Here is a 27745-nt window from a genome sequence, read left to right as displayed (position 1 = left end):
GCCCTGTTCTACTAAAATACATTTATTTAGTGTTTCTTCACCTTCAAATAATGTGAGCACTGTGGACTGTCACCCAGCAAATACATTGTGGTTACTCCCTGCACATCGGTCATACAGAATTATGTTTCTGTGGTCAGATACTGCCTGAATAATAATTCAATGCAAATCCTTTCTACTCATGAAGGCCACAAGGGGTTGTTAGAAAAAGCCCTTATACCTCCATGGGTGCCATGTGTAACACTGGGCAATGGAAAGACCTGACGTACTCTCTTAATTTCTTTTTAGATTGCGCAGGATATTTGTTTAAGTGCCTTTAATATTATTTGAGCAGCTAATTAAATGGGCTAACTTGTGTGCGGCCTGCACGGGAACTTTCAGGCATTCGCGCAGCTTGGAAGGGACTTGAAAGGGACCCCCTACCATTTTGTAAAAGCCATAGAAACATAGAAAATAGGAGCAAATGTAGGCCATTCCGTCCTTCGGGCCTGCTTCACCATTCAGTACCCTGTTCCCGCTTTTTCCCTATATTCCTTGATCCCTTTGGCATTAATACATGTGGCCTGTCCAGTTGTTGTCTCCTTTCCATAATAATGATGAAGGCGTTGCCCTTTGCAAACATAGCATTTGTCATTTGACTGATAAAGACTGACTTTTTGATGAGGTTATTATGCAGCAGATGGCCCATTCTGCCTCATTCTTCTCTGAAGTGGAGACAGCAAAGATAGGTTATATATGAGACCCTGCGATTTTTATGACATCTGTCTAACATACAGAAAGTACAATCAAAGCAGGGTAACTGGGCTCTGTCAATCTCCACCTCCTTTCCTCCTTCGTTTCACAGTAGCTCCCATAGCCAATGAGTTACAAATCTTGGCATTGTCAAATGAAATAGTGTTCAAGATTGTGGAATTTTAAGCATAACTGAGTTGCGCCCATAGCTACTTTATACCCGCACATCCACAATCTTTTGCGCTGGTTCCAAAGTTCATTTGCCTGAAGCAGTCCACGTCCCCTTGTCAAAATGGGAAGTTTCCACTGATTGCGTCCATTATGGAGTGTTCATCATATTGCACCAGGACTTGGTCGCACAGGCACCGGTGGTCACATAGATCCTGCGTTAATCACCTGAACCTACAGTGACCAGAAGTCAATTGAAGCCTGGCCCAGCTTGGTTTCTTCTGCTACCACTGCAATTACTTTGAATTTAGACTGAATTTAGTCAATTGCAGCAGTGCAGAACATTCTGTGATGGGATCCGTCGTTGTAAAGCTTGTTTTATTTAGACCACAACTGAAAGGGAAACTAGATTGAAACAGAAATTAGAATTAAAGCTAAAACTAGAACAGAAACTGAAACTGAAACAGAAGATGGAAAAACAACTTCAGGTTTCCAGGGAAACTGACACTGGTTAGAACCAGATAAAAGGAGACAGAATCCCCCCAGATCAGGCAGACCAAGCAGATTACACAGATCAGGCAGGAGTGGAGTGCTGGCAAGCAGAAGAAAGTGAAGACTGAATCCAGAAGCTGTTTCTGTTACTTGAAGTAGCAGACTAACCAGACCCGGCCATACAGTACACAAGTTGTCACTGAAGGACTTGAAAAAAGGGAAGACTGGTAAATCTACGCCATCAAGACTGTCATGAGCAGTGCTGAGGAGGTTCTAGAGAAGTGCAGTTTGCAGTGAAGATCAGACCCGTGGAGTTCAGATTGAGAGAGAAATGCTGTCGGAAGAAGGGTGGATAAATCCTTGAAGAAAGGAACTAAACATCTACCTGAGGAACTTCAGAGTTGTGAAGAACTGTGTGACTAATTGTTACCATATATGCTGGGTGGACTGCCCAGTGAAACCCATCTCTGGTGTATCTGATAGTTAAGGTATAATTTGTAATATATATATTGACCATGATCTGTCTGATGCCTCATGCTTAATTTATGTTGGTTTTGTTTTGAGTAAAATTTATAAAAGTGAAATCTTGTCCGTTTGGTTTGATTTCCTAAATTGGGATCAATCAGTGGATTTGGTGCTTTTTCTTTCTTGGTGGTCTCTATGGGGATCATGACAATACCTCTGTGGCTTCAATTGACTGCTGGTCACAAATCTTATGTATCAAGGGAAGATCAAAGAAGCCAATTAATAAGTAAGAGCAAAATCTTTGAATCAGTCAGCTCAAGAGTGCCTTGTTTTCTGGCAAGTAACATTCGCGCCATACGTGTGCCAGGCAATGACCATCTCCAACAAGAGAGAATCTAACCATCTCCCCCTGTAAAAATGAGGGATAGAAATGGCAAGATTAGGGAACCATGGATGACAGGTGAAATTGTGAGACTAGCTAAGAGGAAAAAGGAAGCATACATAAGGTCTAGGAGGCTGAAGGAAGACGAAGCTTTGAAAGAATATCGGGAATGTAGGACCAATCTGAAACGAGGAATTAAGAGGGCTAAAAGGGGTCATGAAATATCTTTAGCAAACAGGGTTAAGGAAAATCCCAAAGCCTTTTATTCATATATAAGGAGCAAGAGGGTAACTAGAGAAAGGATTGGCCCACTCAAGGACAAAGGAGGAAAGTTATGCGTGGAGTCAGAGAAAATGGGTGAGATTCTAAACGAGTACTTTGCATCGGTATTCACCGAGGAGAGGGACATGACGGATGTTGAGGTTAGGGACAGATGTTTGATTACTCGAGGTCAAGTCGGCATAAGGAGGGAGGAAGTGTTGGGTATTCTAAAAGGCATTAAGGTGGACAAGTCCCCAGGTCCGGATGGGATCTATTCCAGGTTACTGAGGGAAGCGAGAGAGAAAATAACTGGGGCCTTAACAGATATCTTTGCAGCATCTTTAAACACGGGTGAGGTCCCGGAGGACTGGAGAATTGCTAATGTTGTCCCCTTGTTTAAGAAGGGTAGCAGGGAAAATCCAGGTAATTATAGACCGGTGAGCCTGACGTCAGTGGTAGGGAAGCTGCTGGAGAAGATACTGAGGGATAGGATCTATTCCCATTTGGAAGAAAATGGGCTTATCAGTGATAGGCAACCTGGTTTTGTGCAGGGAAGGTCATGTCTTACCAACTTAATAGAATTCTTTGAGGAAGTGACAAAGTTGATTGATGAGGGAAGGGCTGTAGATGTCATATACATGGACTTCAGTAAGGCGTTTGATAAGGTTCCCCATGGTAGGCTGATGGAGAAAGTGAAGTCGCATGGGGTCCAGGGTGTACTAGCTAGATGGATAAAGAACTGGCTGGGCAACAGGAGACAGAGAGTAGCAGTGGAAGGGAGTTTCTCACAATGGAGACATGTGACCAGTGGTGGTCTGATTAGCAAGTTTGCAGACGACACTAAGATTGGTGGAGTAACAGATAGTGAAGGGGACCGTCAGAGAATACAGCAGAATATAGATAGATTGGAGAGTTGGGCAGAGAAATGGCAGATGGAGTTCAATCAGGGCAAATGCGAGGTGATGCATTTTGGAAGATCCAATTCAAGAGTGAACTATGCAGTAAATGGAAAAGTCCTGGGGAAAATTGATGTACAGAGAGATTTGGGTGTTCAGGTCCATTGTTCCCTGAAGGTGGCAACGCAGGTCAATAGAGTGGTCAAGAAGGCATACGGCATGCTTTCCTTCATCGGACGGGGTATTGAGTACAAGGGTTGGCAGGTCATGTTACAGTTGTATAGGACTTTGATTCGGCCACATTTGGAATACTGCGTGCAGTTCTGGTCGCCACATTACCAAAAGGATGTAGATGCTTTGGAGAGGGTGCAAAGGAGGTTCACCAGGATGTTGCCTGGTATGGAGGGCGCTAGCTATGAAGAGAGGTTGAGTAGATTAGGATTATTTTCATTAGAAAGACGGAGGTTGAGGGGGGACCTGATTGAGGTGTACAAAATCATGAGAGGTATAGACAGGATGGATAGCAAGAAGCTTTTTCCCAGAGTAGGGGATTCAATTACTAGGGGTCACGAGTTCATAGTGAGAGGGGAAAAGTTTAGGGGGGATATGCGTGGAAAGTTCTTTACGCAGAGGGTGGTGGGTGCCTGGAACGCGTTGCCAGCGGAGGTGGTAGACGCGGGCACGATAGCGTCTTTTAAGATGTATTAGACAGATACATGAATGGGCAGGAAGCAAAGAGATACAGACCCTTAGAAAATAGGTGACATGTTTAGATAGAGGATCTGGATCGGCGCAGGCTTGGAGGGCCGAAGGGCCTGTTCCAGTGCTGTAATTTTCTTTGTTCTTTTGACATTCTATGGCATTACCATCGCTGAATCCCCCACTATCAACATCCTAGGGACTACCATTGACCAGAAACTGAACTTGAGTAGCCATATAAATACCGTGGCTACAAGAGCAGGTCAGAGGCTAGAAATCCTGCGGCATGTAACTCACCTCCTAACTCCCCAAAGCCTGTCCACCATCTTCAAGGCACAAGTCAGGAGTGTGATGGAATACTCTCCACTTGCCTGGATGGGTTCATCTCCAAAAACATTCAAGAAGCTCGACATCATCCAGGTCAAAGCAACCCACTTAATTGGCACCACAACCACAACATTCACTCCCTCCACCACCGGACGCACCGTGGCAGCAGTGTGTACCATCTACAGGATGCACTGCAGCAATGCACCAAGGCTTCTTAGACAGCACCTTCCAAACTAAAGGCCTGCTCAGGTCTGCAAATGAAACCCGATCCGACCCCGACAGAACCACATCCGAGCCAAGCCCAACCCAGCCCGGGTCCCTTGACTTTTTCCTGCACTCGTCCTGTCCCGACCCGACCACCAGACTATAATCAACTTTATTGAAGAGGTTGTGCTCTACCTTGGATACAGACTAGTGCAGAGTCCAAATGCACATTTCCCACCTTGATGTCCTGGATGTCACTGTGTCCGACCTGGCCCAACCCGACGCAAGCCCGAATGCCGGACCCGGAAGAGCGACCCGACCCGAACCCGATACATGTCATCAGGCCCGGTCGGGTTCGGGTTGGGTAGCCATGCTCTATTCCAAACCCGCGACCTCTACTACCTAAAAGGACAAGGGCAGCAGATGCATGGGAACACCACCACCTGCAGGTTCCCCTCCAAGCCACGTACCATCCTGACTTGGAATGATATTGCCGTTCCTTCACTGTTGCTAGGTCAATATCCTGGAACTCCCTTCCAAACAGCACTGTGGGTGTACCTACCTCACATGGACTGCAGCGGTTCAAGAAGGCAGCTCACCACCACCTTGTCAAGGGCAATTAGGGATGAGCAATAAATGCTGGTCTAGCCAGCAACGCCGACATCCCATGAACGAATAAAAAAAAATCCCACTTCTCTTTGTGATGCTGCAGAATACCCTATTCCGGTCATATATTAATTAAGCTGCTTGATTAATGGGAAATTTTACATTTGGACTTATGCTAATGAGTTTGCATAGAAAGTTGTACATAACTTCAAGTTGCCAAATCCGCCACAGTGCCAGTGCATAATGGGCACATTTTACCAATTGCGCCCTTCGAGGACTATCTATATCTGGGAGTCAGTTAGGTGAGTTCATCAACTTAAAATTGTCACTGATGAGTCCAAAGAGAGGTTCAAAGAAATACCTTTATGTAAAGGATTGGAGAGGGTTATTAAAACATGTAATGCTTTGCCACAGGAAAGTAGCTAAGGGACAGACCAGTGCTCTTTCAAGAGAAAAATAGGTAACTATTTGAAGTAAAGGCAGATACAGGACTACAGGGAAAGAGCAGGGGGTGATATTAGTTTTGACCTGCTCAAGCAAAAAACTGGCAAGGCCACAATGGGTTGGATGAAAAACCTCTTTCAGTGCTGTAAACTTCTATAGTTCTATAGAATATGAATATGCTACCTCTAATCATGTCAACATTATATAATGAATCAAATGCACATTAAGGCTAAATGCAGGTGCTTTTAAAACTTTGGAAATGTCTTCAACACTCAGACAGTATAATCCCCAAAGAAGATAAGACTTTTTATTTTGTTAAGAATTACTTTTCTCGGTTACACAAGAAAAACAAAATGGAGTTGAGTGAGCTTATCCCACTCATCACAAGAGTTCATTGGCTACTCTTGACATTGCCGCTGTTGGATTGGACAGTCTTTATAAAACGTTGCACACTCCCTTGCCCATTGTGTTAATTCTCTCTCATGGAATCTTGAGACTCAGATGGTTCACTATATATTATGCATCCAGTTTCTTTATAGAATCATAGAATGGTTGCAGCCTAGAAGAAGGCCATTCAGCCTATCGTGTCCATGCTCTCTACAAAGGTAACTCAACTAGAGCCCAATCCCCTGCCTTTTCCCTGTAGCCCTGAAGTTTTTTTCTATTCAGATAATTATCCAATTCCCTTTTGAAAGCATCCATCACACTCTCAGGCAGTGCATTCCAGATCCTAACCACTCACTGTGTTAAAGAATATTTTCCTCATGTCGCCTTTGGTAATTTTGCCATTTATCTTAAATTGGTGTTCTCTGGTTCTCGACACCTCCGCCAATGGGAACAATTTCATTCTATCTACTCTGTCCAGGCCCCTCATGATTTTGAACACCTCTATTAAAATCACCTCTCAACCTTCTGTAAGGAGAATAGCCCCAGCTACTTCAATGTATCCACGTAACTGAAGTACCTCATCCCTGGAACCATTCTTGTAAATCTTTTCTGCATCCTCTCCAATGCCTTCGCATCCTTCCTAAAGTCAGGTGCCCAGAATTGGACACAATACTCCAGTTGAGGCTGAATGCCCCAGTATTTTATAAATGTTCAGCATAACTTCCTTGTTTTTGAACTCTATGCCTCTATTTATAAAGCCCAGGATCCTATAAGCCTTATTAACCACTATCTCAAGCTGCCCTGCCGCCTTGAATGATTTGTGCACATATACCCCCAGGTCCCTCCGCTCTTACACCCCCTTTAGAATTGTTTATTTTATTTTATATTGCCTCTCCTTGTTCTGCCAACCAAAATGTATTACTTTACATTTCTCTGCATTAAATTTCATCCACTATGTGTCTGCCCATTCCACCTGCCTACGTCCTCTTGAAGTTTATCACTATCCTCCTCTAAGTTCACAATACTTCCAAGTTTTGTGTCATCTGCAAATTTTGAAATTGTGCCCTGTACACCCAAATCTAGGAAATTAATATAGATCAAGAAAAGCAGTGTTCCTAATACTGACCCCTGGGTAACCCCACTATATACCAACCTCCAGTCCAAAAAACAACTGTTCACCTCTACTCTCTGTTTTAATACAATCTTTTTACCCATGTAATACATATTCTGTACTTTTGTTCCTTCGGCAAGTCGTTTCTCAACAGGTGCCTGTGTAGTGGCTAGTTTAAACTAACACCTATCCTACTCTCTGGCTGGTCACTAGAATGTACAGAACCACATCCTGACAAGATCATCCCTTCCAATTTTCATTTCCCCAATAGAAAGATGCTGCCTCTTCACTTGGTACCTTATTTACAGAATGTGGCTCATCTTGGAACCAAGTGGAGTGGCAAATCAAACCTCTGACTTCCTTTCACATGGCATTATGGATCAGAGTTCCATCTCTTGTTTCATACATCAGTTAAGCAGTTTTAATCTAGTTTGTAAAACAGACTACCATAATTATAAAGAACAACTCAAAGCTCTTCAGAACGTTTTGAACAAAATAAAAATAACTGGATTAAAGAAGCTGAAGATGGAAAGGCATTTAAATGATACTGCAATGTCTTCTTCCTTAACTGTTCATGTATCTAATTCATTTCTTAGACCTGGAAGAAGCGTTGGTTCATTCTACGTAGCGGACGGATGAGTGGAGACCCTGATGTCCTGGAGTACTACAAAAATGACCATTCCAAAAAACCAATTCGTGTGATAGACCTTCATTTCTGTGAGCAAGTTGATGCAGGACTAACATTCAAAAAGAAAGAGTTTCAAGACAGCTTTGTGTTTGACATCAAGACAATTGACCGTACCTTTTATCTGGTGGCAGAGACGGAGGAAGAAATGAACAAGTGGGTCCGATCCATTTGTCAGATCTGTGGATTCAATCAATCTGATGAGAATGCAGGTAACAAAATACACATGAAAATCTTTTGATGTAGCACATACAGTGGAACTTGCCAGATAAATCACACGGCCTCTCTTTCCCATTTGACAGTTACATGTTTGCTTCTTTGTTTGAACACATTAGGTAGCAACAAATACACCAGAACAGCTGAATTACTTACTTTTAATTTGGAGTACAATTATATTTCCAATGGTTCTAGTAGGTAATTATTATAATTAATTACAAAATAATGCTAGTTCTGAGAGGAGTACTGATTCACTTAAAATAATAGTGTTTGTCAAATGTTATAAGAAATACTATCTATGCCTGCTGTGAATCTAAAATAAGAACAGAACATGATGGAAGCACACTGCAGGCCTGCCAGTGCCTGAAAAGAAAACAGCGTTTTGGGTTGAAACCTCGAAAAAATGCCAACCTAAAATATTTACATCTATTTTTTCTTTTCAGATGCCAAAGGGGCAGCATGTTCCGTTTTCAGTTCATGGGTAGGGAACTGGGTGTCACATTCACCCCTCCCTATCTCTGTAATCTCCCCCAGCCCCACAACCCTCCAAGGTACCTGTGCTCCTCTAATTTTGGTCTCTTGTGTATCCGTGATTTTAACTGCTCCACCATTGGTGGCTGTATCTTCAGTTACCTAGCCCCCAAGCTCTGGAATACCCTCCCTACACCTCTCTGCCTCTTCAACTCGCTTTCCTCCTTTAAGACACTCCTTAAAACTTACCTCTCTGACCATGCTTTTGGTCATCTGACCTAATATCTCCTTTTGTGACTCGGTGTCAGACTTTGCTCCTGTGAAGCACCTTGGGACATTTTATTACGTTAAAGATGCTGTATAAATGTAAGTTGTTGTTTTGTATTTGGGTTAACACACAGCTTGTTCACCTCTAGGATATGGGTATGAATCCAGAACCTCAACACAGTTCATGGTGGTTATAGGCCAATGATTTCAAACTAGCATTGGCATGCACAGAAGTCTTAAGGTGGAACAGAAAAAAAACTCTCAATTTTCTGAACTTGGAGTTAAGGCACACTATCAATGTAGAATACAATGAGTTTTATTCTGCTGCCAATTGTACTGTACCTGATGCTGGACTAATGACTAATGGTTATATTGTTTCGTCTTTATGTTTTTTCTGGTTCCCAGATGTTGGAAAGAATCATAATTTAATCTTGGAAAAGGCTGGAGTCAGTCTTGTTTATTTCAATACCATGCTTGTGCTGTAGAACCTGATTGAACTGGTTCTTGTGTTACATATAACATGACTCCCCAGTGCAGCCATGAATGAGGCCCCCCACTGGAACACTTATACATAACAACTAGTTCCTAGCTAATTAGTTCCTAACACTTTACAGATGGTATAACAATATATACATATATAACATCCCTCTTTCTTTAAAACATAATGCCCCTATATTAATATAACTGTCAGTATAAATAAAGATTATCATCCGACTTTTGGAAATAATCAGAACCCCTTTTTAATCTTTTATAGCGTGTATTTAAAAAAAAATATTATTCACGGTATCGCTTGGGTGGTAAGATGTTGTGCCTCCATCTTGTAGATTTGGCCTTTGTTGCTCTCAGTAGTGAGTTGGCACACTGTACAGGCGATGTGTAACTTTCTGGTGATGTTGTTAATGTTGTCTGACTGGATAGTGATGTTTCCGGTGTTGATGGTCTTTTCTGTTGCTCCAGCTCAGGTGTAGGTTGAATATTGATTCTGTTCCCTCTCATTTGGTTACCGGTTTCGGTCTCAATGATGTATGACCTTGGAGTCTCAGCTTCACTAACAACATTTGCTGTGCTCCAGGTTTTCATGATTGGATCCTTTATGTGTACAGTTTGTCCTTTCAACAGCTTGGGCAGGGATTTAGCATATTTGTTGAAGTGTTGCTCTCCTCTTACCTGTGATCCAGTGAGTTGTTGTCTCACTTCCTCCTGGTCACTTGAAGGATGTATTTTGCTTGGCAGAGATGTCTTATATTTTCTTTCATTTAACAGCTCTGCAGGTGATTTCATGTCAGTCTTGAGAGGTGTGGATCGGAATGACAATAAGGCCAGGTTTGGGTCTTCCTTCATCTCTTGGCATTTCACAAGTGTTTTTTTGACCGTCTGGGTGTGTCTTTCTATAAATCCATGTCCCCGTGGGTAGTGTGATGATGAGGTGATGGTGTTGAACCCATACTGGTCAGCAAATTCCTTGAATTCTCTGGATGTAAGTTGGGTGCCATTGTCAAATATTAACCTTTCATGAATCCCTTGTTCAGGGAACAGAACTCGTACTGCTGAGATTATTGTTGTGGCTCTCAAGTCTTTCATCTTCCGGATAAAAGGCAATTTTGACTAGTAGTCTGCGGCTGTGAGATACCATTCTTGATTATGTGTGAATAAATCAACTCCTACAATATGCCATGGCCTGGTGGTACTTCAGTAGCTATCATCTCCTCTTTCTGTTGTGAGTTTCTGTACTTCTGGCATACATTGCATGTAGACACCATATTTTCGATATCTTTGTATATGCCTATCCAGTACACAGCTGATTTGGCTCTGAGCTTACACTTCTCCATTCCCATATGGCCTTCATGTATCTTTTGGAGAAGTTCTTCCTGCATTGTTTTGGGTATGACTATTCTGGATCCGGCCAGCAAAACACCATCTTCTAGTGAGATGTCATCTCTGATAGACCAGTAGTGCCATATTGCTGGCTGTGTGTGCTGTATCTAATCAGACCATCCCTGGATCACTTGCTGAGTTAGCATCAGTAACTCCTGGTCTTTGCTGGTTTCATCTCTAATTTGACTCAGTTTCGGTGGTGTTACATTCACTAGGTGATGAATCGTTATGCTGAGATCTTCTTTGCTTCTTATCGGAGGGTGCTTTTCAATGGGTGTACTATTTTTAACCCTCAGTGTCACCTCCTTCACCTCATGGTTTACTGAGATAATCTGCAGCTGTTCACAACTGCACAACCCCAGGATAGCTGGACCATCTGTTTCTGTGACGCAGAACATACAGTTAACATGTTTTCCTTTATGTGTCCCCTGAGTTGGGTTGTTCCTAGCTGTCGAATCTCAGTTCCCCCGTATGCTGTTAGCATGATGTTGTTTGGTTTCAGAGCACCTTCCCTTGGATAACCATTTTTCTCCAAATTTTCAGGAAAGATCTGCTGGTATAATCTGAGCGGGATGATGTTACTCTGCGCTCCAGTATCAATCTTCACCTTCAGATTTATCGTGTTGGCTTATTTCTCAGCCTCCTCCTGATCTGAATGGTTGTGTGAATTTCTTTTCTCTGGGAACTATCACATCCAGACATTTTGTGCAATTCTATGGTTCCTATGTCCATCATGTTCTCAAACCCATTGCCATCTTCCAGGATAAGGATGTTTTGGTTTCTTTCACTATTCCTTTGCTCTGTTATTCTGGCTCTGATGACTCGTCTACCACCTTCTTGCCTTGTTCTGCACATCTTTTCCCAGTGATTGGTCTTTCCACAAGCTCTGCAGATTGATCCATATACGGGACATTTCCTTCTATCTGTCAATTCATGGGGTCGTCCACAGCTCCTGCACGTCTCTCTCTCTGTTTGATGTACATTCTTTAGTTGTTGTTTCACTGCATCGAATCTGCTGCCTGTCTCTTGGCTTAACTGAAGGCTAGCCATTTGGGAAGTCAGAGTCTTCATCTGTCTGCTCGTGGCGTCATGTGCTCTGGCAGTGTCTACAGCCTGTGATATTGTGAGCTTGTCCTGTCGGATTAGAGCTTTCTGTACTCCAGGATGTGCAGAACCCCAAATGAGCTGATCTATCAGCCGTTCATCTGTGTCCTTAAATTTACATTTTTTGGCTGCATTTTTCAATCTTGCTACAAAATTGTCAATGGGCTCACCTAGTTCCTGTCTGAGGCCTTGAAAATCATATCAGAATATCCGATGATTTGATCTTGGCTGGAGATGGATGCTAAATCTTTCAAAAATTTTGTCTGGGTTTCTGCTGTCCTCTTCACTTAGGTCCCAGCTGTTAAATAAATGTAATCCTTTATCTCCAGCCCAAAGAAGGATATGGCTGACCTTCTACTCTTCACAAGTGCCGTTTAGGGAACTACTGAATGCTAAATTGCACTTTTGTTTAAACTTCTCAAATGCCTCTATGACATCATCAGCTCCCCAATTCATGATGGGCGGTAGCAGTGCATTCATTCCTGTCCAGGCTGACATTTCAACCTCTTTTTTTTTTAAGAGTTTTTGCACGAGTCACTCAGTTTTTCTATCTCTCTCTCTGGCACTAATTTGGGTCACTTTTCTCAATCTGATGCTTTTAAAAATGTTGTAGGTTTACTCACAGACACTTTCTGCCACCATGTTTCGTCTTTATGTTGTTTCAGTTCCCAGATGTTGGAAAGAATCACACTTTAATTTTGGAAAAGGCTGGAGACAGTCTTGTTTATTTCAACACCATGCTTGTGCTGTAGAACCTGGTTGAACTGGTTCTTGCGTTACATGACTCCCCGGTGCAGCTGTGAATGAGCCTCCCCGGAACACTTACACATAACAACTAGTTCCTAGCTAATTATTTCCTAACACTTTACAGATAGTATTACAATATATACACATATAACATATATGCTATGCAATTCCAAGCATTGACTTTCTCCACTTTGATGAGGACAGAATTCACCCAATCATTTTTGAACTTGATCAGTGACTTACTCTGGCCAGATGCTTTAGGGACAATAAGATAATTATTCAAAGAAAAATTGCAGTTCAACATTTTGCCATCTTATGATGCTTTTGTAATGCTGGTTTGCTGCACTGGAATTGGTGACTACTGCTAATAGAATTGGTTTCCACTGGTGCCTCTACAGGCAATGCTGTCTCTGGCTGCATCAAAATTATGAGCGATTTTATATTCAGAGCAATGATTTTTGGTTTCCATCTGACTCAAAAACTGAAATCTTCATGCCCACCACGCCAGCAAAGTGGTTTTTCAATCACTGGCATAAAAGGACCTCCCTTAGCCATTGGCAAAAGTACTGCCAGCACTAAATAGCTGCAAACAAAAACATTAGACATGCAGTTGTTTATGTGTTTTTTCTTTAGTTTAAAAACTAGCCCACTATACAATAACAACAACTTGCATTTATATACTGCGTTTAATGTAGTAAAATATCCCAGGGAACTTCACAGGAACATTATCAAACAAAACTTGACATCAATTTGAATAAATAGATATGGGGACAGATGACCAAAAGCTTGATCAATGAGTTAGGTTTTAAGGAGTGCTTTAAAGGAGGAGAGAGAAGTATAGAGAGGTTTGGGGTATAGGGGACTTCAGAGCTTAGGGCCGAGGCAGCTGAAGGCTGCCCATAATGGGATGAACACAAAGCCATAATTGGAGGCATGCAGAGTTCTTGGAGGTTTGTGGGGCTGGAGGAGATTACAGAGATCGGGAGGAGCAAAGATGTGTTAAGGGTTTGAACACAAGGATGAGAATTTTAAATTCAAGGCATTGCTGGGCCTGGAGCTAGTGTAGATCAGCGAGCACAATGGTGAAAGGTGAATGGGAATTGGTGCAATTTTGAATATAGACAGAAATATGAATGAGCTCAGGTTTATGGAAGGTAAAATCATAGCGTGGCTTCCAGGCCCAGTGGAGGTGGGCTCACCCCCAACTTTTTGGCTGGTGGTCGGGGCCTCCAGCCCAACGTAAACTTCCGGCCGTGCATTTATGTCATTTCTTGAAGCAATCTGCAATATAAATTCTGCAGTAAACATTCTCAAATCAGTTATTTTTTCTCCTCAATCAACAATGTAGCCTAGGGAGTGCATTAGTATATACTATTAGGACCTCATGGGATTGGGGTAATATATGAGCATGGATTGAGGATTGGTTAATGGGCAGAAAACAGAGAGTAGGAATAATTGGGATGTTTTTAGGTTGCAGGCTGTAACTAGCAGGGTACCACAAGGATCAGCATTTGAGCCTCCTATTTACAATCTATATTAATGACTTAGATAAGGGAACTGAGTGTAATGTATCCAATTATGCCGATGATACAAAGTCAGATGGGAAAGTAAGCGGTGAGGAGGATGCAAAGAGGCTGCTGAGTGATATAGACTGGTTGGGTGATTGGGCAAACACATGGCAGCTGAAATACATGTGGTGAAGCATGAAATTATCCACTTTGGTGGGAAAAATAAAAAAAGCAGCATATATTTTTTGAATGGTGATAGACTGGGAACTGTTTGCATTCAGAGGGACCTGTGTGTCCTTGTGCATGAATCACAGAAAGTTAACATGCAGGGACAGCAGGCAATTAGGAAGGCAAATGGTATGTTAGCTTTTGTTACAAAGGGATTAGAATGTAAGAGTAAACAAGTCTTACTACAATTAAGATGTATGGGAATAGTGCGGGAAGATGAAGTTGAGGTAGATGATCAGCCATGATCTTATTGAATGGTGCAGCAAGCTCGAAGTGCCAAATGCCCTACTCCAACTCCTATTTCTTATGTTCTTATGTTCTGTTCAATTTTGGTGAGATACATTGTGCACCTATATTTTGGAGCTTCTTTATTCACTTCCTTAAATATTGCACACAAGCAATAGGAACATATTATTAAGAACAATCTGTGAAAAGTAAATAGAATTCAAGTAAATGAAAAGGATGAAATTATACGTATCAAATATTTATATCAAACATTAATGAAATTTTTGGAAGCGTGGAGTACTGAAGGTCCAGGTTTGGATAAAAGTCCATTATTTATCGTTTCTGCTGTAGCCCTGTTTACTTGGGCTCTATCGGAAACCAGCTCATTTCCTAGCAACTGGAGAAATAGGCAACACTGAATGGAAAAATAATGAATCAGAAAAGTCACCATAAAATAGATCTTGCTCAGCTAGAAATTGCTCCATGTATCATATTTCTCCATGGGCAAAATTATGCACCCACTATGACCTTGCTTTTGGGATAAATGCAATGCATGGAGGGATTTCTGGTCATCTAATGATTGATTGCATTTTTGTGTTCAAAATCATTAAAGGTGGGAACTACGATCAGCAGCTATGTCTGCTCCATTTGGCTACTGATTACAGTATTCTGATTTTATAATCTGTGAAAAATAACCTGCCATAATATTGGTTTCTGCTTTGTGTAAGTTAAAGAATTCCATGATGAACAAAAAAGCTTTCAAAGAGAAAATTTTATCTGTGTATATATATCAATGTGATTATACAATGCATGAAATGTGTTGCCTGAGAAGTTGATTTGATATTGAATTAGGCACTGGATGTCATGTTGTTGCAAAGGTAATTATTCTGAATGAGGCAAGTCAAAAATATGGGCCGAAATTCTACAGTGGGCGGATGGGAGCCGCATTGAGACACAAATGTTGGTGACGAACCCGCTTCCACCCAGCCTGGGGATCCGTCCCATATTTTACGGATCCCCAGGCTTTAATTGGCCCGTGGCGGGACTTTCACCCACTTGAAGGAGGAGATCCCGCCTCAGTGAGCTGCCGGCCAATCAACGGGCCGGCAGCTGTTAGTCTCAGCAGCGCCACCAGGAGCGGTGACCACTGCTGGGACTGCAGCCTAGCCGACTCCATGGACCCGAGAGAGTGGGTAAGTTTGGGGTGCCTCACCAGGGGGATCGGTCGTGCCCTGGTGAGGCTAGGGTGGTCATTTGTGGGGGGGGGGTCGTCTTGGATCCCAGGGGTGGGTTGGGAGGCGGGGGTGGCCCTCAATTGGGCACCTGTGCCCGACTGCCATGCCTCCCCCCACCCCCCCCACCCCCAGGGGGTGGAAAGGCCGGCAGCTATCGCTGGGCAGCCTTTCACGTCCCCGGCACACCCGCTTGCCACGGGTAAAATACCCCTGGAGGCGGGTGAGGGCCCTTAAGTGGCCGTTAAGTGGCCTCCCAGAACCTGCCGCTCAATTTTACACTGCCCCCATGCCACCATCTGACCCCCTGGGGCGGTGTAAAATTCCAGCCATGCAATTAAGAAATGAATTACACACAAGAACACAAGAAGTCGGAGCAGGAGTAGGCCATTCAGCCCCTCAAGCCTGCCCTACTGTTCAATACAATCATGGCTGATCTGTCCCAGGCCTCAACTCCTCTTTCGGGCCTGCACCGCATAACCCTCGACTCCCCGAGATTTCAAAAATCTATCTACCTCCTCCTTAATTACATTTAGTGACCTAGCCGCCACAACTGTCTGAGGTAGAGAATTCCAGAGATTCACCACCCTCTGAGAGAAGAAATTCCTTTGCATCTCAGTTTTAAATATGTGACCCCTTATTCTGTAACTATGTCCACTAGTTCAAGATTCCTCCACCAGTGGAAACATATTTTCAGCATCTACCCTGTCAAGCCCCCTTAGAATCTTCTAGGTTTCAATAAGATCACCTCTCATTCTTCTAAACTCCAATGAATAAAGGCCTATCCCGTTTAGTCATTCTTGATAAGACAACCCCTTCATCCCAGGAATCAGCCTAGTGAACCTTTTCTGAACAGCCTCCAATGCTAGTATATCCTTCCCTAAATATGGGGACCAAAACTGTACGCCGTACTCCAGGTGTGGCCTCACCAACACCCTGTACAGTTGTAATAAGACTTCCCTATTTTTAAACTCTAACTCCCTGGCAATAAAGGTCAAAATTCCATTTGCCTTCCGAATTACCTATTACACCTGCATGCTGACTTTTTGTGTTTCCTGTACAAGAACACCCAGATCCCTCTGTACTGCAGTATTTTGTAGTCTTTCTCCATCTAAATAATAATCTGCCTTTTTATTCTTCCTACCAAAGTGGATTACCTCACACTTTCCCACATTGAACACCATCTGCCACGTTTTTGCCCAATATCATGTTCAATCCCATCCTATGCCTAGTTATCTGATTCAAATCTAAATGTGGACCTTCAGTATTCCACACCTTTAAAGATGATATTAATGTCTGACATTGAATTGATGGGCTTAATCTCAAGCTTTCCATTGACTTAAACTCTTCTGTTTACTTTTCATGACCTCAAGTACTTAGAAATGGCTGGGATTACATCATAATTGTCTTAACATCCTTACACTAGCCAACGAAAAATGAACTAGATTCCCAGACTGACAATAATGAAGTGGTCGCTGCTGGAAATATACAGTTGTAGTTTTAGATGCAACACTTTCCACAAACGATTAACATTTGGCACTCACATCAGTGCAAAAGACAATGCTGAAGCATTTGCAACATCTTCAGCCAGAAGTGCCAAGTGGGTGATCCATCTCGGCCTCCTCCTGAGGTCCCCAGCATCACAGATGCCAGTCTTCAGCCAATCTGATTCACTCCACGTGATATCAAGAAACCACTGAAGGCACTGGATACTGCAAAGGCTATGGGCCTTGACAACATTCCAGCAATAGCACTGAAGACTTGTGCTCCAGATCTAGCCAAGCCCCTAGCCAAGTTGCTCCAGTAAACAATACACTGGCATCTACCCGGCAATGTGGAAAATTGCCTAGGTACGTCCTGTGCACAAAAAGCAGGACAAATCCACCCCGGCCAATTACTGCCCTATCAGTCTACTCCCGATCATCAGCAAAGTGATGGAAGGGATCATCGAGAGTGCTATCAAGTGGCACTTGCTCAGCAATAGCCTGCTCACTGATGTTCAGTTTGGGGTCCGCCAGGGCCACTCAGCTCCTGACCTCATTACAGCATTGGTCCAAACATGGTCAAAAATGCTGAACTCAAGAGGTGAGGTTAGAGTGACTGCTCTTGACATCAAGGCAGCAGTTGACTGAGTATGGCATCAAGGAGCCCTAGAAAAACTGGATTCATTGGGAATCGGGGGAAAACACTCCGCTGGCTAGAGTCATGCCTAGCACAAAAGATGATGGTTGTGATTGTTGGAGGTCAATCATCTCAGTCCCAGGACATCACTGCAGGAGTCCCTCAGGGTAATGTCCTAGGCCCAACCATCTTCAGCTGCTTCATCAATGACCTTCCCTCCATCATAAGGTCAGAAGTGGGGATGCACAATGTTCAAGACCATTCGCAACTTCTCAGAAACTGAAGCAGCGCATGTCCACATGCATCAAGACCTGAACAATATCCAGGCTTGGACTGATAAGTGGTAAGTAACATTCACGCCACACAAGTGCCAGGCAATGGCCATCTCAAACAATAGAGAATCTAACAATGTCCCCTTGATATTCAATGGCATTACCATTGCCGAATCCCCCACTATCAACGTCCTGGGGATCACCATTGACCAGAAACTGAACTGGAGTAGCCACATAAATGCTGTAGCTACAAGAGCAGGTCAGAGGCTGCGAATTCTGCAGTGAGTAACTCACCTCCTGTCTCCCCATGCCTGTCCACCATCTACAAGGCACAAGTCAGGAGTGTGATGGAATACTCTCCACTTGCCTTGATGGGTGCAGCTCCAACAACACTCAAGAAGCTCGACACCATCCAGGATAAAACAGCCCACTTGACTTGCATCCCATCCACCACCTTCAACATTGTCTCCCTCCACCACTGATGCACAGTGGCAGCGTTGTATACCATCTACAAGATGCACTGCAGCAACTCACCAAGGCTCCATCAACAGCACCTTCCAAACCCACGACCTCTACCAACTAGAAGGACAAGGGCAGGAGATGCATGGGAACACCATCGCCTGCAAGATCCCCTCCAAACCACATCCTGACTTGGAACTATATTACTGTACCTTCACTGTCGCTGGGTCAAAATCCTGGAACTCCCTTCCTAACAGCACAATGGGTGTACCTACACCCCAAGGACTGCAGTGGTTCAAGAAGGCAGTTCACCACCACCTTCTCAAGGGCAATTAGGGATGGGCAATAAATGCTGGCCTAGCCAGCGACACCTACATCTCCCAAACGAATAAAGAAAAAAAAATCACCATCTCTGACCACACATGTGGAATAGCTACTTTGTTTATCTACTGTGGAATGCTTCTGAAAATGGGTTAGACTTTAACTTGGGCTGTCCAGCCCAAATGAGACCCAAAAATGGCTCACCACCCAGTTTACGCCAGCACTCCGGCCATTGCCATCTTCAAAGGGGCTTAGCATTGGGCAACCAAAACAACCATCCATTTCAGGTCGTAGGCCCTTCTAATGTGCAACTGACGAGCACAGGACCTCAATTTCCATTTTAGGACAGAACTGGGCACAACATGTACTGTGCAATTCTGTCCTAAAATTGCAATAGGGGTCCGATATACATGTTCCTCTGAGCTGCACTTAAATGACCTGGGCTGCTGTACCAGGTCCTTCAAATCCCCACAAATAGATTACCAACTTGCCTCTTTTCAGTGAAGAGAGAAGCAGAGTTAACGGTTCAGGTCTGTGACCTTTCATCAGAACTGGCAAAGGTTAGAAATGTAATAGGTTTTAAGCAAGGGAAGATGTTGGGGGGCGGGGGCAGGAAGAAAACAAAAGGGAAGATGTGTGATAGGGCAGACGGCAGGAGAGATTAAATGACAAAGATGTCATGGGACAAAGGAAAGGGGAGTGCTAATGGTATGGTGAAAGACAAAGCATTATTCCAGAAAGAGTGATAAATTTGTTCTCTTCCCTCACCTCACTTCACTTGCTTAATGCCATTTCTAACCTTTGCCAGTACGTATGAAAGGTCACAGACCTGAAACGTTAACTCTGTTTTGTTCTCGACAGATGCTGCCAGACCTGCTGAGTATTTTCAGCACTTTCTGTTTTTATTTCATATTTCAAGCATCTGCAGTATTTTGCTTTTATTTTACCTCTTTTCAAGCTGCACCAGCTTCAAGACGGAGCCAGTGGGCTGCCCTGTTTTCCACCCACAGCCTGTGGGGGCACAGTAATGAGGCTGATTGACTTTACTGATAGTCCAAAATCTGGTCCAATCTCAAATAAATCACTCTTCAAGGGCTGAAAACAAAGACAAAAAAAGTAAAATCAGATTAGGAATCAGACTTAATGACCTACATAAACAGGAAGGTTTAATGAAGCTTTTGTTTTAAAGTCAAGCAACCCACCTAGAAACTGTAGCCTGTAAAATTCTAATATAATTTGTGGGACAAGTCTTTGGAATAATTTTTAGGGATCTAATGGATGAACACTAGGTGAAACATAAAATGTTAAAGGATAATTTAGTATCGAATCAGACAATATAGTATTTTCAGTGAGAGAGTCCAGAGGCGAGCCATAAAAGTAATCTCTGCATTTGAAATTTGTTCTTAAAGTTTGGTTTCTTCTCTTTGGAAAAGAAGCTTGAAGTGACCATAATTTTCAACAAGATGAAGTTTGAAGAAAATTCTGTTGAAGTCAGAGTTCAAAAACTAGGAAACCTAAGCTGAAATTTAAGATATTAGGAGTAAGGAGGAAAGTCAGATGGAACTTAAGGAAATATTAATGGCTTTATAGGATATAGTTCATTGCAGTGAGCAGTATACAAGCCAATTAAAAGTACATCATTGGCTGTAAAGTGCTTTGAGACGTCCTGTGGTCATGAAAGACGCTCTATAAATCTAAGTGTTTCTTTCTTTCCATGACGACGACTCTTGTGGAGGTTGGGGGAGGGGGTGAGGGTTGAGATAAGGTTGTTTTTAAAGAATAGGCTTCTTGGAGGTTTTGACTTTTTCTGTTCCTAAAATGTTAATATTTTGGATTCAATTTATTTATCTCTATTCAGCTTTTACTTGCAATTATAGTCACTTTTTTTTAAAAAAAGCTCTAAAATGAAAGGCAGTATTTTGTACAAAACTGGAGATAAGTGCATGCTGTTTCTGTTGTTTATCTTCCCACATGTTAGAGCATCAGTACTGGAGAGGTTGGCACCAGGCACCATTCATACAGCTCTCATCTGTTCAAAGAACAGTGGCTCATTTTCTCTAGGGATAATAGCCTGCCCAGCTAATGATGTAACACTTAAAACATTAGACATCCTTGTGTAAACTGTATTCTGTTCCACATTATTTAATAGTCTGTTTTTTTTTTGTTCTTTCACTTATTGAATTATCTAATGAAACATCTCAGACATAAACCAAGGGCCAAATGCCATTCCCTACTATAGATAAAGGATCAGTGTAAGGCTCACAGGAAAGCTTAGTTCACAAATCCTAGGTGTGAGATTTTCAGTGATGAGCTATAGAGCTGACAGCAGTGAGAGAATCAAAAGAATTGCCAGGAATTAATGTCACAGTCAAAACAGATGGTTCATTACAATTTATTGCCTGAGAGTCCCACGAATGCCAGGGAACTGGTAGGTTTAGCTAATGCTGAGTGCACCTTTCCCCTCTTTCTCCTCCCTCTGTGAGCAGCTTGTTCTGAAGAAGGGTCACTAACCTGAAACGTTAGCTCTGCTTCTCTCTCCACAGATGCTGCCAGACCTGCTGAGTATTTCCAGCATTTCCCACGAATGCCAGGGAGCTGGTAGGTTTAGCTAATAACATCCAAAACATTTAAGCCACAAAATTCAGCTACAAAGCACCTGTAATTTTGGTGCTACAGTGGACATTTTGGTACCAAGTTGGTGCCTGCGCTACGCACACACACTTACGACAAGGCTGGTGCCAGACACCATCTTGAGGGTAAATAAAAGCAAAATACTGCAGATGCTGGAAATCTAAAATAAAAACAAGAAATGCTGGAAATACTCAGCAGGTCTGGCAGCATCTGTGGAGAGAGAAGCAGAGTTAACATTTCAGGTCAGTGATCCTTCTTCAGAACAAGCTGCTCACAGAGGGAGGAGAAAGAGGGGAAAGGTGCACTCAGCAGAAGGCCTGATCCACCCAGGGTCTTCAGGGAGCATTTGTCTTACATCAACATAAGCTGGGACAGTGTGTGTGACGTTTCCATTTTACGAATGAGGTGCTCACTGAAATCTGCCACCTGTTGCAGGCAGACCTGCAGCTTCAGAGCAGGGCGTGGACGGCACCACCAGTCATTGCGAATGTGCCTGTGATCATAAATTTCTTTGCATTGGGATCCTTCTAGGCTGGAGTAGGTGATATCTTTCATATCTCCCTGTTTGTTGTCTACTGCTGTATAAGGGAGGTGACTGATGCTTTTAATGCCAGGAGAGGACAATATGTTGCATTCTCTCTGACCAGAGTAAAGCAGGTGGAGTGTGCACATGTGTTTGTTAGGATAGCAGGCTTCCCCATTGTGCAGGGTGCCATCGGCTGCACACATGTGGCTTTGGGGGCATCACATCTCAATGCTGAGATGTACCACAACCACAAAGGTTACCACTCACTAAATGTGCAGTTGGTGTGTGACTACGCACAACACATTATTGCGGGTGAATGCTCAGTATCCTGGCAGCAGAGTCATGATGATGACTTTATTCTGCACCAGTTGGCTGTACCATCAGCATCTGAGCCATCACATCAAATCAGAGGGTGGCTGCTGGGCGACAAGGGCTACTCACTGATCATGTGGGCAGTCTGCGTATAATCAGAGCCATGATGCCACTCAAAACATCATTGAGCATTGGAGTTCTCAAGCAATGGTTCAGCTACCTGGACCACTCTGGAGGATCCCTGTAGTACTCGCAGAGTATATCTCATGATTCGTAGTGGTCTGCTTATCCACAACAACCTCACCACCATGAGGGCACAGCCCTTGCCACCAGGAATACAACTGAGGAGGAGGAAGGGAGGAGACAACCAATAGATCCCCTTTCTAGCCGGGCTGGCCATGATCATCTCATCTGACTGCAATACCAGTGAACACAACCTCAATTCCCCATTCCACAACAGTCCCCACACCTTATCTTCCTTCTATTACTGACAATCACAGTGTCACCTTGGCCACAATGCCGAAATAAAAGCCACCACAAAACAACCATTCCAAACTATTTTATCCAACAAACTATCCAATATTTCATACAAAAATCAATTAATCACTCTTGTGCATTCCCTTAGAGCCTGTCTTATGGGTGCCTTTGCCTGGTCTATTGTTCCTATGCAATGCTACCCCAGTGGCTGCAACATGCCTGGCGGAAGGCTGCTGACTTTCAGTCAGAGTGACTGCAGATGGCCTTGCAGGAGGCCCTCACACAGTTCTGGGCCTGCATCGTAACGGACACATATGGGTTAATCACTCATTCTGATCCCCACACCTGTTTTTGGGCCTTATCCAACTTTTCCCCCCTATTATTTAAAATTAATGAAACGTCGATCAATAATTTGGCAGATTTAAGGTATTTACATTAAAATCGGCAATCCTTCAGTGGATTCAGTCACTACACAGAGCACAGTAGCCATTATTGACCAGTAGGATGGCTGTTGTCACCCCTAAAACCCTCAAGATACATTAGAATCATTCAATCACCACATTGTGCATTGTAAAAATAATAGATGCATCTCAATAACTTTAAAGCTGTAATCTCATCGGGGGACAGGGGATGTTGGATAATGTTTAGAAACTGCTTTAACTTTTTTCCCCAGTTTCTGGTGTTATCTGAATCCTTCAATAAGATAACTGTCTTTTAATCATTCTTGGATGTTTGCCATCTTCTTTATACTGCATTAGTGGATCTCCCATGATGCTGGTCTCTGCATTGCAAGGGCTGGAATAGTCAGATCGGGCAAGGAGGCTGGACGGGCCAGCTGGAGACGGGCGAGTCAATGTTGGATCAGAAGAGCAGGCTAGAGTTTCAGCTGTGTTGGGAACATGCGTAATTTTTTTTAACTTTAAGAGTAGAGCAACAGGGGATCTGGAAGAATGCCTAAAAGGAGTTGAGATGGGAGCAGCAGCCCAGAGACTAGGCAGCTGGCCAAGGAATGGGGCTGAAGGTTAAGGAGGTGAAAGCAAAAGAGCTGGCAGATTGGAATGGGGAATCAATCAGTGCAGTTGGAGGCTGCATTCCACGAGGAGCCTTTGCATGGGAAATTCCCATTAGAAATATTTACCTAGGCAATTTAAATTAAAGGATTACCAAAAATTGTGACAACAGAAAATGTGCTCAGGTCCAAGATTTATTTATTTATATATTATAGAGAGAGGGATCTATGTTTATTTTGATTCATGGGCATAGTTATCTGATTCCTAAGCTTTTCACAATGTTTTTGTATACAGGGCATTTTAATAATCATTATAAGGCAGATTTATTTAGATCAGGTGAATATTTAGTTTCCTTAACAGATTTTTTTAAAACAGACAATTATGTTTTCATACATTTATAAGGAATCTGCAGATAAAATTATTTTTTACCAGCTATGTGACATAAGCATAAAAGAATTTAATTTCCCCTCAGGCATGGTCTTTTCCACATTTTTTGTAACAAAGTTCTGATAAATATGCTAAGAAAAGAAAATTATAAATAAGGTTCATTTTGTTTGAGGAAATTAAAACATAACTCTCGAGCTCATACTTACATAATTCAGCATTTGTCCCAATTTCTTTCTAATCTCCCCTACCCTGTGAAGAACAATACCTGTTGTTAGGGTAGAGACCCATAGGTGCCAGAAGTCCTCTGGTACTGCTTCCAGGTGGCCATTCTTTATGTGTGAGTCATGATAGTGAGGTCCCAAAGTTCCTTTTATAACACAATAAACACAGGAGTATGCCTGTTTTCTTCTAAATTATTGCCCCTCTACCGAAATTGTGGGTATGTATGGTTTTAAAACACACAATTTTTGAGAATGCAATTTTGTTAGCAGGTTGTTAGTTATGGAGGACAAAATGTTTTATGTTAAAAAAAAATAAATTTTGAGGAGGTGCTTTGATTGTGAGAGACATTATCGCCATGCCTCATCCTGCTTGCACTTAATGTCCACACATCTGCTTTTTCCAGGCGAGGATTCTGGATAATAATCAAAAGTAGGAATCCTGCATGATCGTTTTCTTTCCTCCCTAATCAAAGAAAACTAATGTGAACTTTAGTTCCCCCCAGACTTTAAAAAAATAATTACTGGTGAATCTACCCTGATCAAGTTCACTGTGAATCTGAAGGCACACTGCAATTCGAACATAGGCTCATTAACCCCAACAGCAACTATCCCACTTGTTTTCAGCAAAACCCAAGATGATCCTCTCTTTTTCCCCCTTCCCCACCCCACTGAACAGAATCTCTCCCAACTGCTCTTTCCCTTAAGAGTTTGTTCTGCCCTCCCTCACCTGGATCTTTTTCTATGAACCTGTAACACTCATGTTTTCACACACTTACTTTCATGCTCTCTCTTTCTCTCTCACTTTCTTCCTTTCTCCTTTTCTCCCTCAAAAGGGTTTCTCTTCTACTACGTTTTCTAGTACTGTTCCCAATGGTATGTGTCTCTCTTCTCCCTGTTCTCTGGGTCAAAGCTAAAATAAATAAACAGATTTGGGAATCCACTCACGGAAAAAAAAAACTGTTTTCCATGTTCATAACAGAATCATAGTTGGATTTCTGAAGAAGCACATTACTTTGTGCATGAGTTGGCACCTGGAAATTGCCTTTTACATCGGAGAACATATTCCTACACATATAGGTTTGTTTGTTCATATTAGAGCCATACATATGGACTTCGAATGTAGCTAGTTAGGTGGCGATGGTGACATATGGAACTGAGGGGTGAAGGGTATGCTCAGAGTCCAGGAGGTTCAGAGGCCTGGTGTGGTGCACTGTGATATTTCTGCCAGGACAGGGAAAGCTTTTGAAACTGATTTATGTATAAGTTTTGGATTTGTTTTCTGAATTTCAGAATATGTAAATGTCTATTTAATAGATAAATTTAAATTTAATTTGGGGGCTATTTTAATGGAATTATCATAGAAAGAAAAATCATGAATTTGTATAATGCTATTTATGCACAGCAGGGTCTCACAAGCAACAATGAGATAAATAACCATCTAATCTGATATAGTGGTGTTGGCTGAGGGATCATTATTGGCCAGGACACTAGAAAGAACTCCCCTGCTCTTCACAGAGTGAGTGTTTCATTCAAAAGATGGCAATGCACTGCACTGGTATAAGCTAGATTGTCCAAATCTCTGTAGTGGAGCTTGAATCCATGGGCTTCCTATTCAGAGACAAGAGTGTTATTGCTATGATTTTGTCATTTCCATTCAGGAACAACACGGCAGAGATCTGTTTGCTCTTTGCTTATACAATCCGATTGATCAGGGGAACGCTGCATTAACACAGCACTAGGTGCACACAGATACAAAACTTTTAATGGTATAAATTCATGTTTCTGAGCTTTCACACTGAGATGTAAATCTGTTAAATGGATCTACACTATATTAGGAGCTAGCAGAAAGCATGTTGCAGAGAGCAACATATTATAGATGCTGGACTCTTTTTTTAGTTCTTGCCATTAATATAATTATCCTGAGTGCTCCACTTAGTGTTTTAATGTAATTTATCCCAATTTATTCCAATCATTAAAACCATTCTGCCACAACACAAGATGGTGTATCCTGTTATGGAGCACAGCTATTAATGCAGGAAATGCTGTTTCAATAAAGAAGCCACACCTTAAATTCCTAAAAGTTTTTTTTTACAAAATGATAATAATTGCACTGTTTTTATTGACAATCTTTTTCCTGCAGGGTATCTTGTCCCTGTATAGCTCTGATTATCCAATGTAAAAATAATTAAGTGGTATTGCAGCACTCTTTATTGTGCCTTTAAATCTGTGGTCTAATTTACACTGTAGAAAGACAGTCTGTACTGCTGTGTATTCAGTGAGTAAATCTAAAATTAATCTTACTGTAGACAGCCATTGTGAAATTTTTATTTACACCTCCCCAACAGAGAGGGCAGCAAAGAGGCAGTATAGTAGTATAACAAAATGCTCAGCCAGTTCAATATACTGCACTACATTCACTCCCTACTTAAAAAAAAAAACGACACAGTAAATGTAAAATGGAATATGATCATAATTTCCCAGAATACAATAATACGCTGAAGTTTAACAGGTTGAGTTGCATGCTTGTTACTGTAATCACAACTGAAACATATATAACCAATATTTCCAGAGTAACATGTAAAAACAAGTTTTTTCTTAACACCAGTATGTCTTTAACAAGAATATTGTTATTTGACAAAAAGTAATGAAAATAACTTATTTCTTCTTCCATCCTACATACTTTCAATTAATCTACCTTGCTTCTTTCTCTTTCTGTCCGGGTATCTTCTTCCATGTCCATTAGCCTGGCTCTGCTCTCCCAACATCTCAGACTGTGTCAATGCTGAACATAGACTTTGATTACCATCTCCATTTAATGGTTGGGACTGTGAAATTGATTGAGTAGTCTTAATCAAAGAACCTGACTCACTTTGCTCTACCAGTGAATACTGTGATATTGACATGCTTTCAGTTTCTTTGTGACTCACTTTCATTCTGACTTTCTCTTGGGACTGTAGGAACTTGCAGTATAGGGGGTTTTCATGCTCTCCCTTTGTCAGATTTCCTCTTTCAAGCAAATGATCTACATGGCACTGACAGAGTCTGTCTCCAATGTTCACTAGATATGTGAGTGCACCCAGTATTTTTACAACAACTCCAAACACATAATTCTTATTATCACCTCGGTGACCTTCTGACCAGCACTGAACTCTCTAAGTTTCATGCCTAGAGTATCATGACTTAACTCTTGCTTTTCTCTTACTTTGCTATTGACGTCAGGCCTAAGCAAACTAAACCTTATCCTAGGTGTGTGTTTAAACACTAAGTCGTAAAGTGAGC

General features: G+C 42.3%; 1 protein-coding gene and 1 long non-coding RNA gene across 3 annotated transcripts in view; one reads left to right on the top strand and one right to left on the bottom strand.

Annotated features, from left to right (window-relative positions):
• Positions 1–27745, top strand: part of gab2 (GRB2-associated binding protein 2) — a 415117-nt gene that overhangs the window by 228963 nt on the left and 158409 nt on the right. For both annotated transcript variants that reach the window (XM_068033915.1, XM_068033914.1), the window contains exon 2: positions 7768–8068. In XM_068033915.1, coding sequence (XP_067890016.1) covers positions 7807–8068 — 262 coding nt within the window. In that variant the 5' untranslated portion in view covers positions 7768–7806. The remainder of the gene's footprint in view (positions 1–7767; positions 8069–27745) is intronic.
• On the bottom strand, positions 6956–27334 carry LOC137371390 (uncharacterized). Its single transcript, XR_010975213.1, has 3 exons — positions 27162–27334; positions 19850–19997; positions 6956–8036 (listed from the first exon to the last, which is right to left on the bottom strand). It is a non-coding gene; the product is annotated as an uncharacterized lncRNA (long non-coding RNA).

The sequence above is a fragment of the Heterodontus francisci genome, chromosome 6 (assembly GCF_036365525.1).
Source record: "Heterodontus francisci isolate sHetFra1 chromosome 6, sHetFra1.hap1, whole genome shotgun sequence".
Classification (NCBI taxonomy): Eukaryota; Metazoa; Chordata; class Chondrichthyes; order Heterodontiformes; family Heterodontidae; genus Heterodontus; species Heterodontus francisci.
The sequence above is the reverse complement of the archived record's forward strand: the minus strand, read 5'-3'. Positions and strand labels throughout refer to the sequence as shown.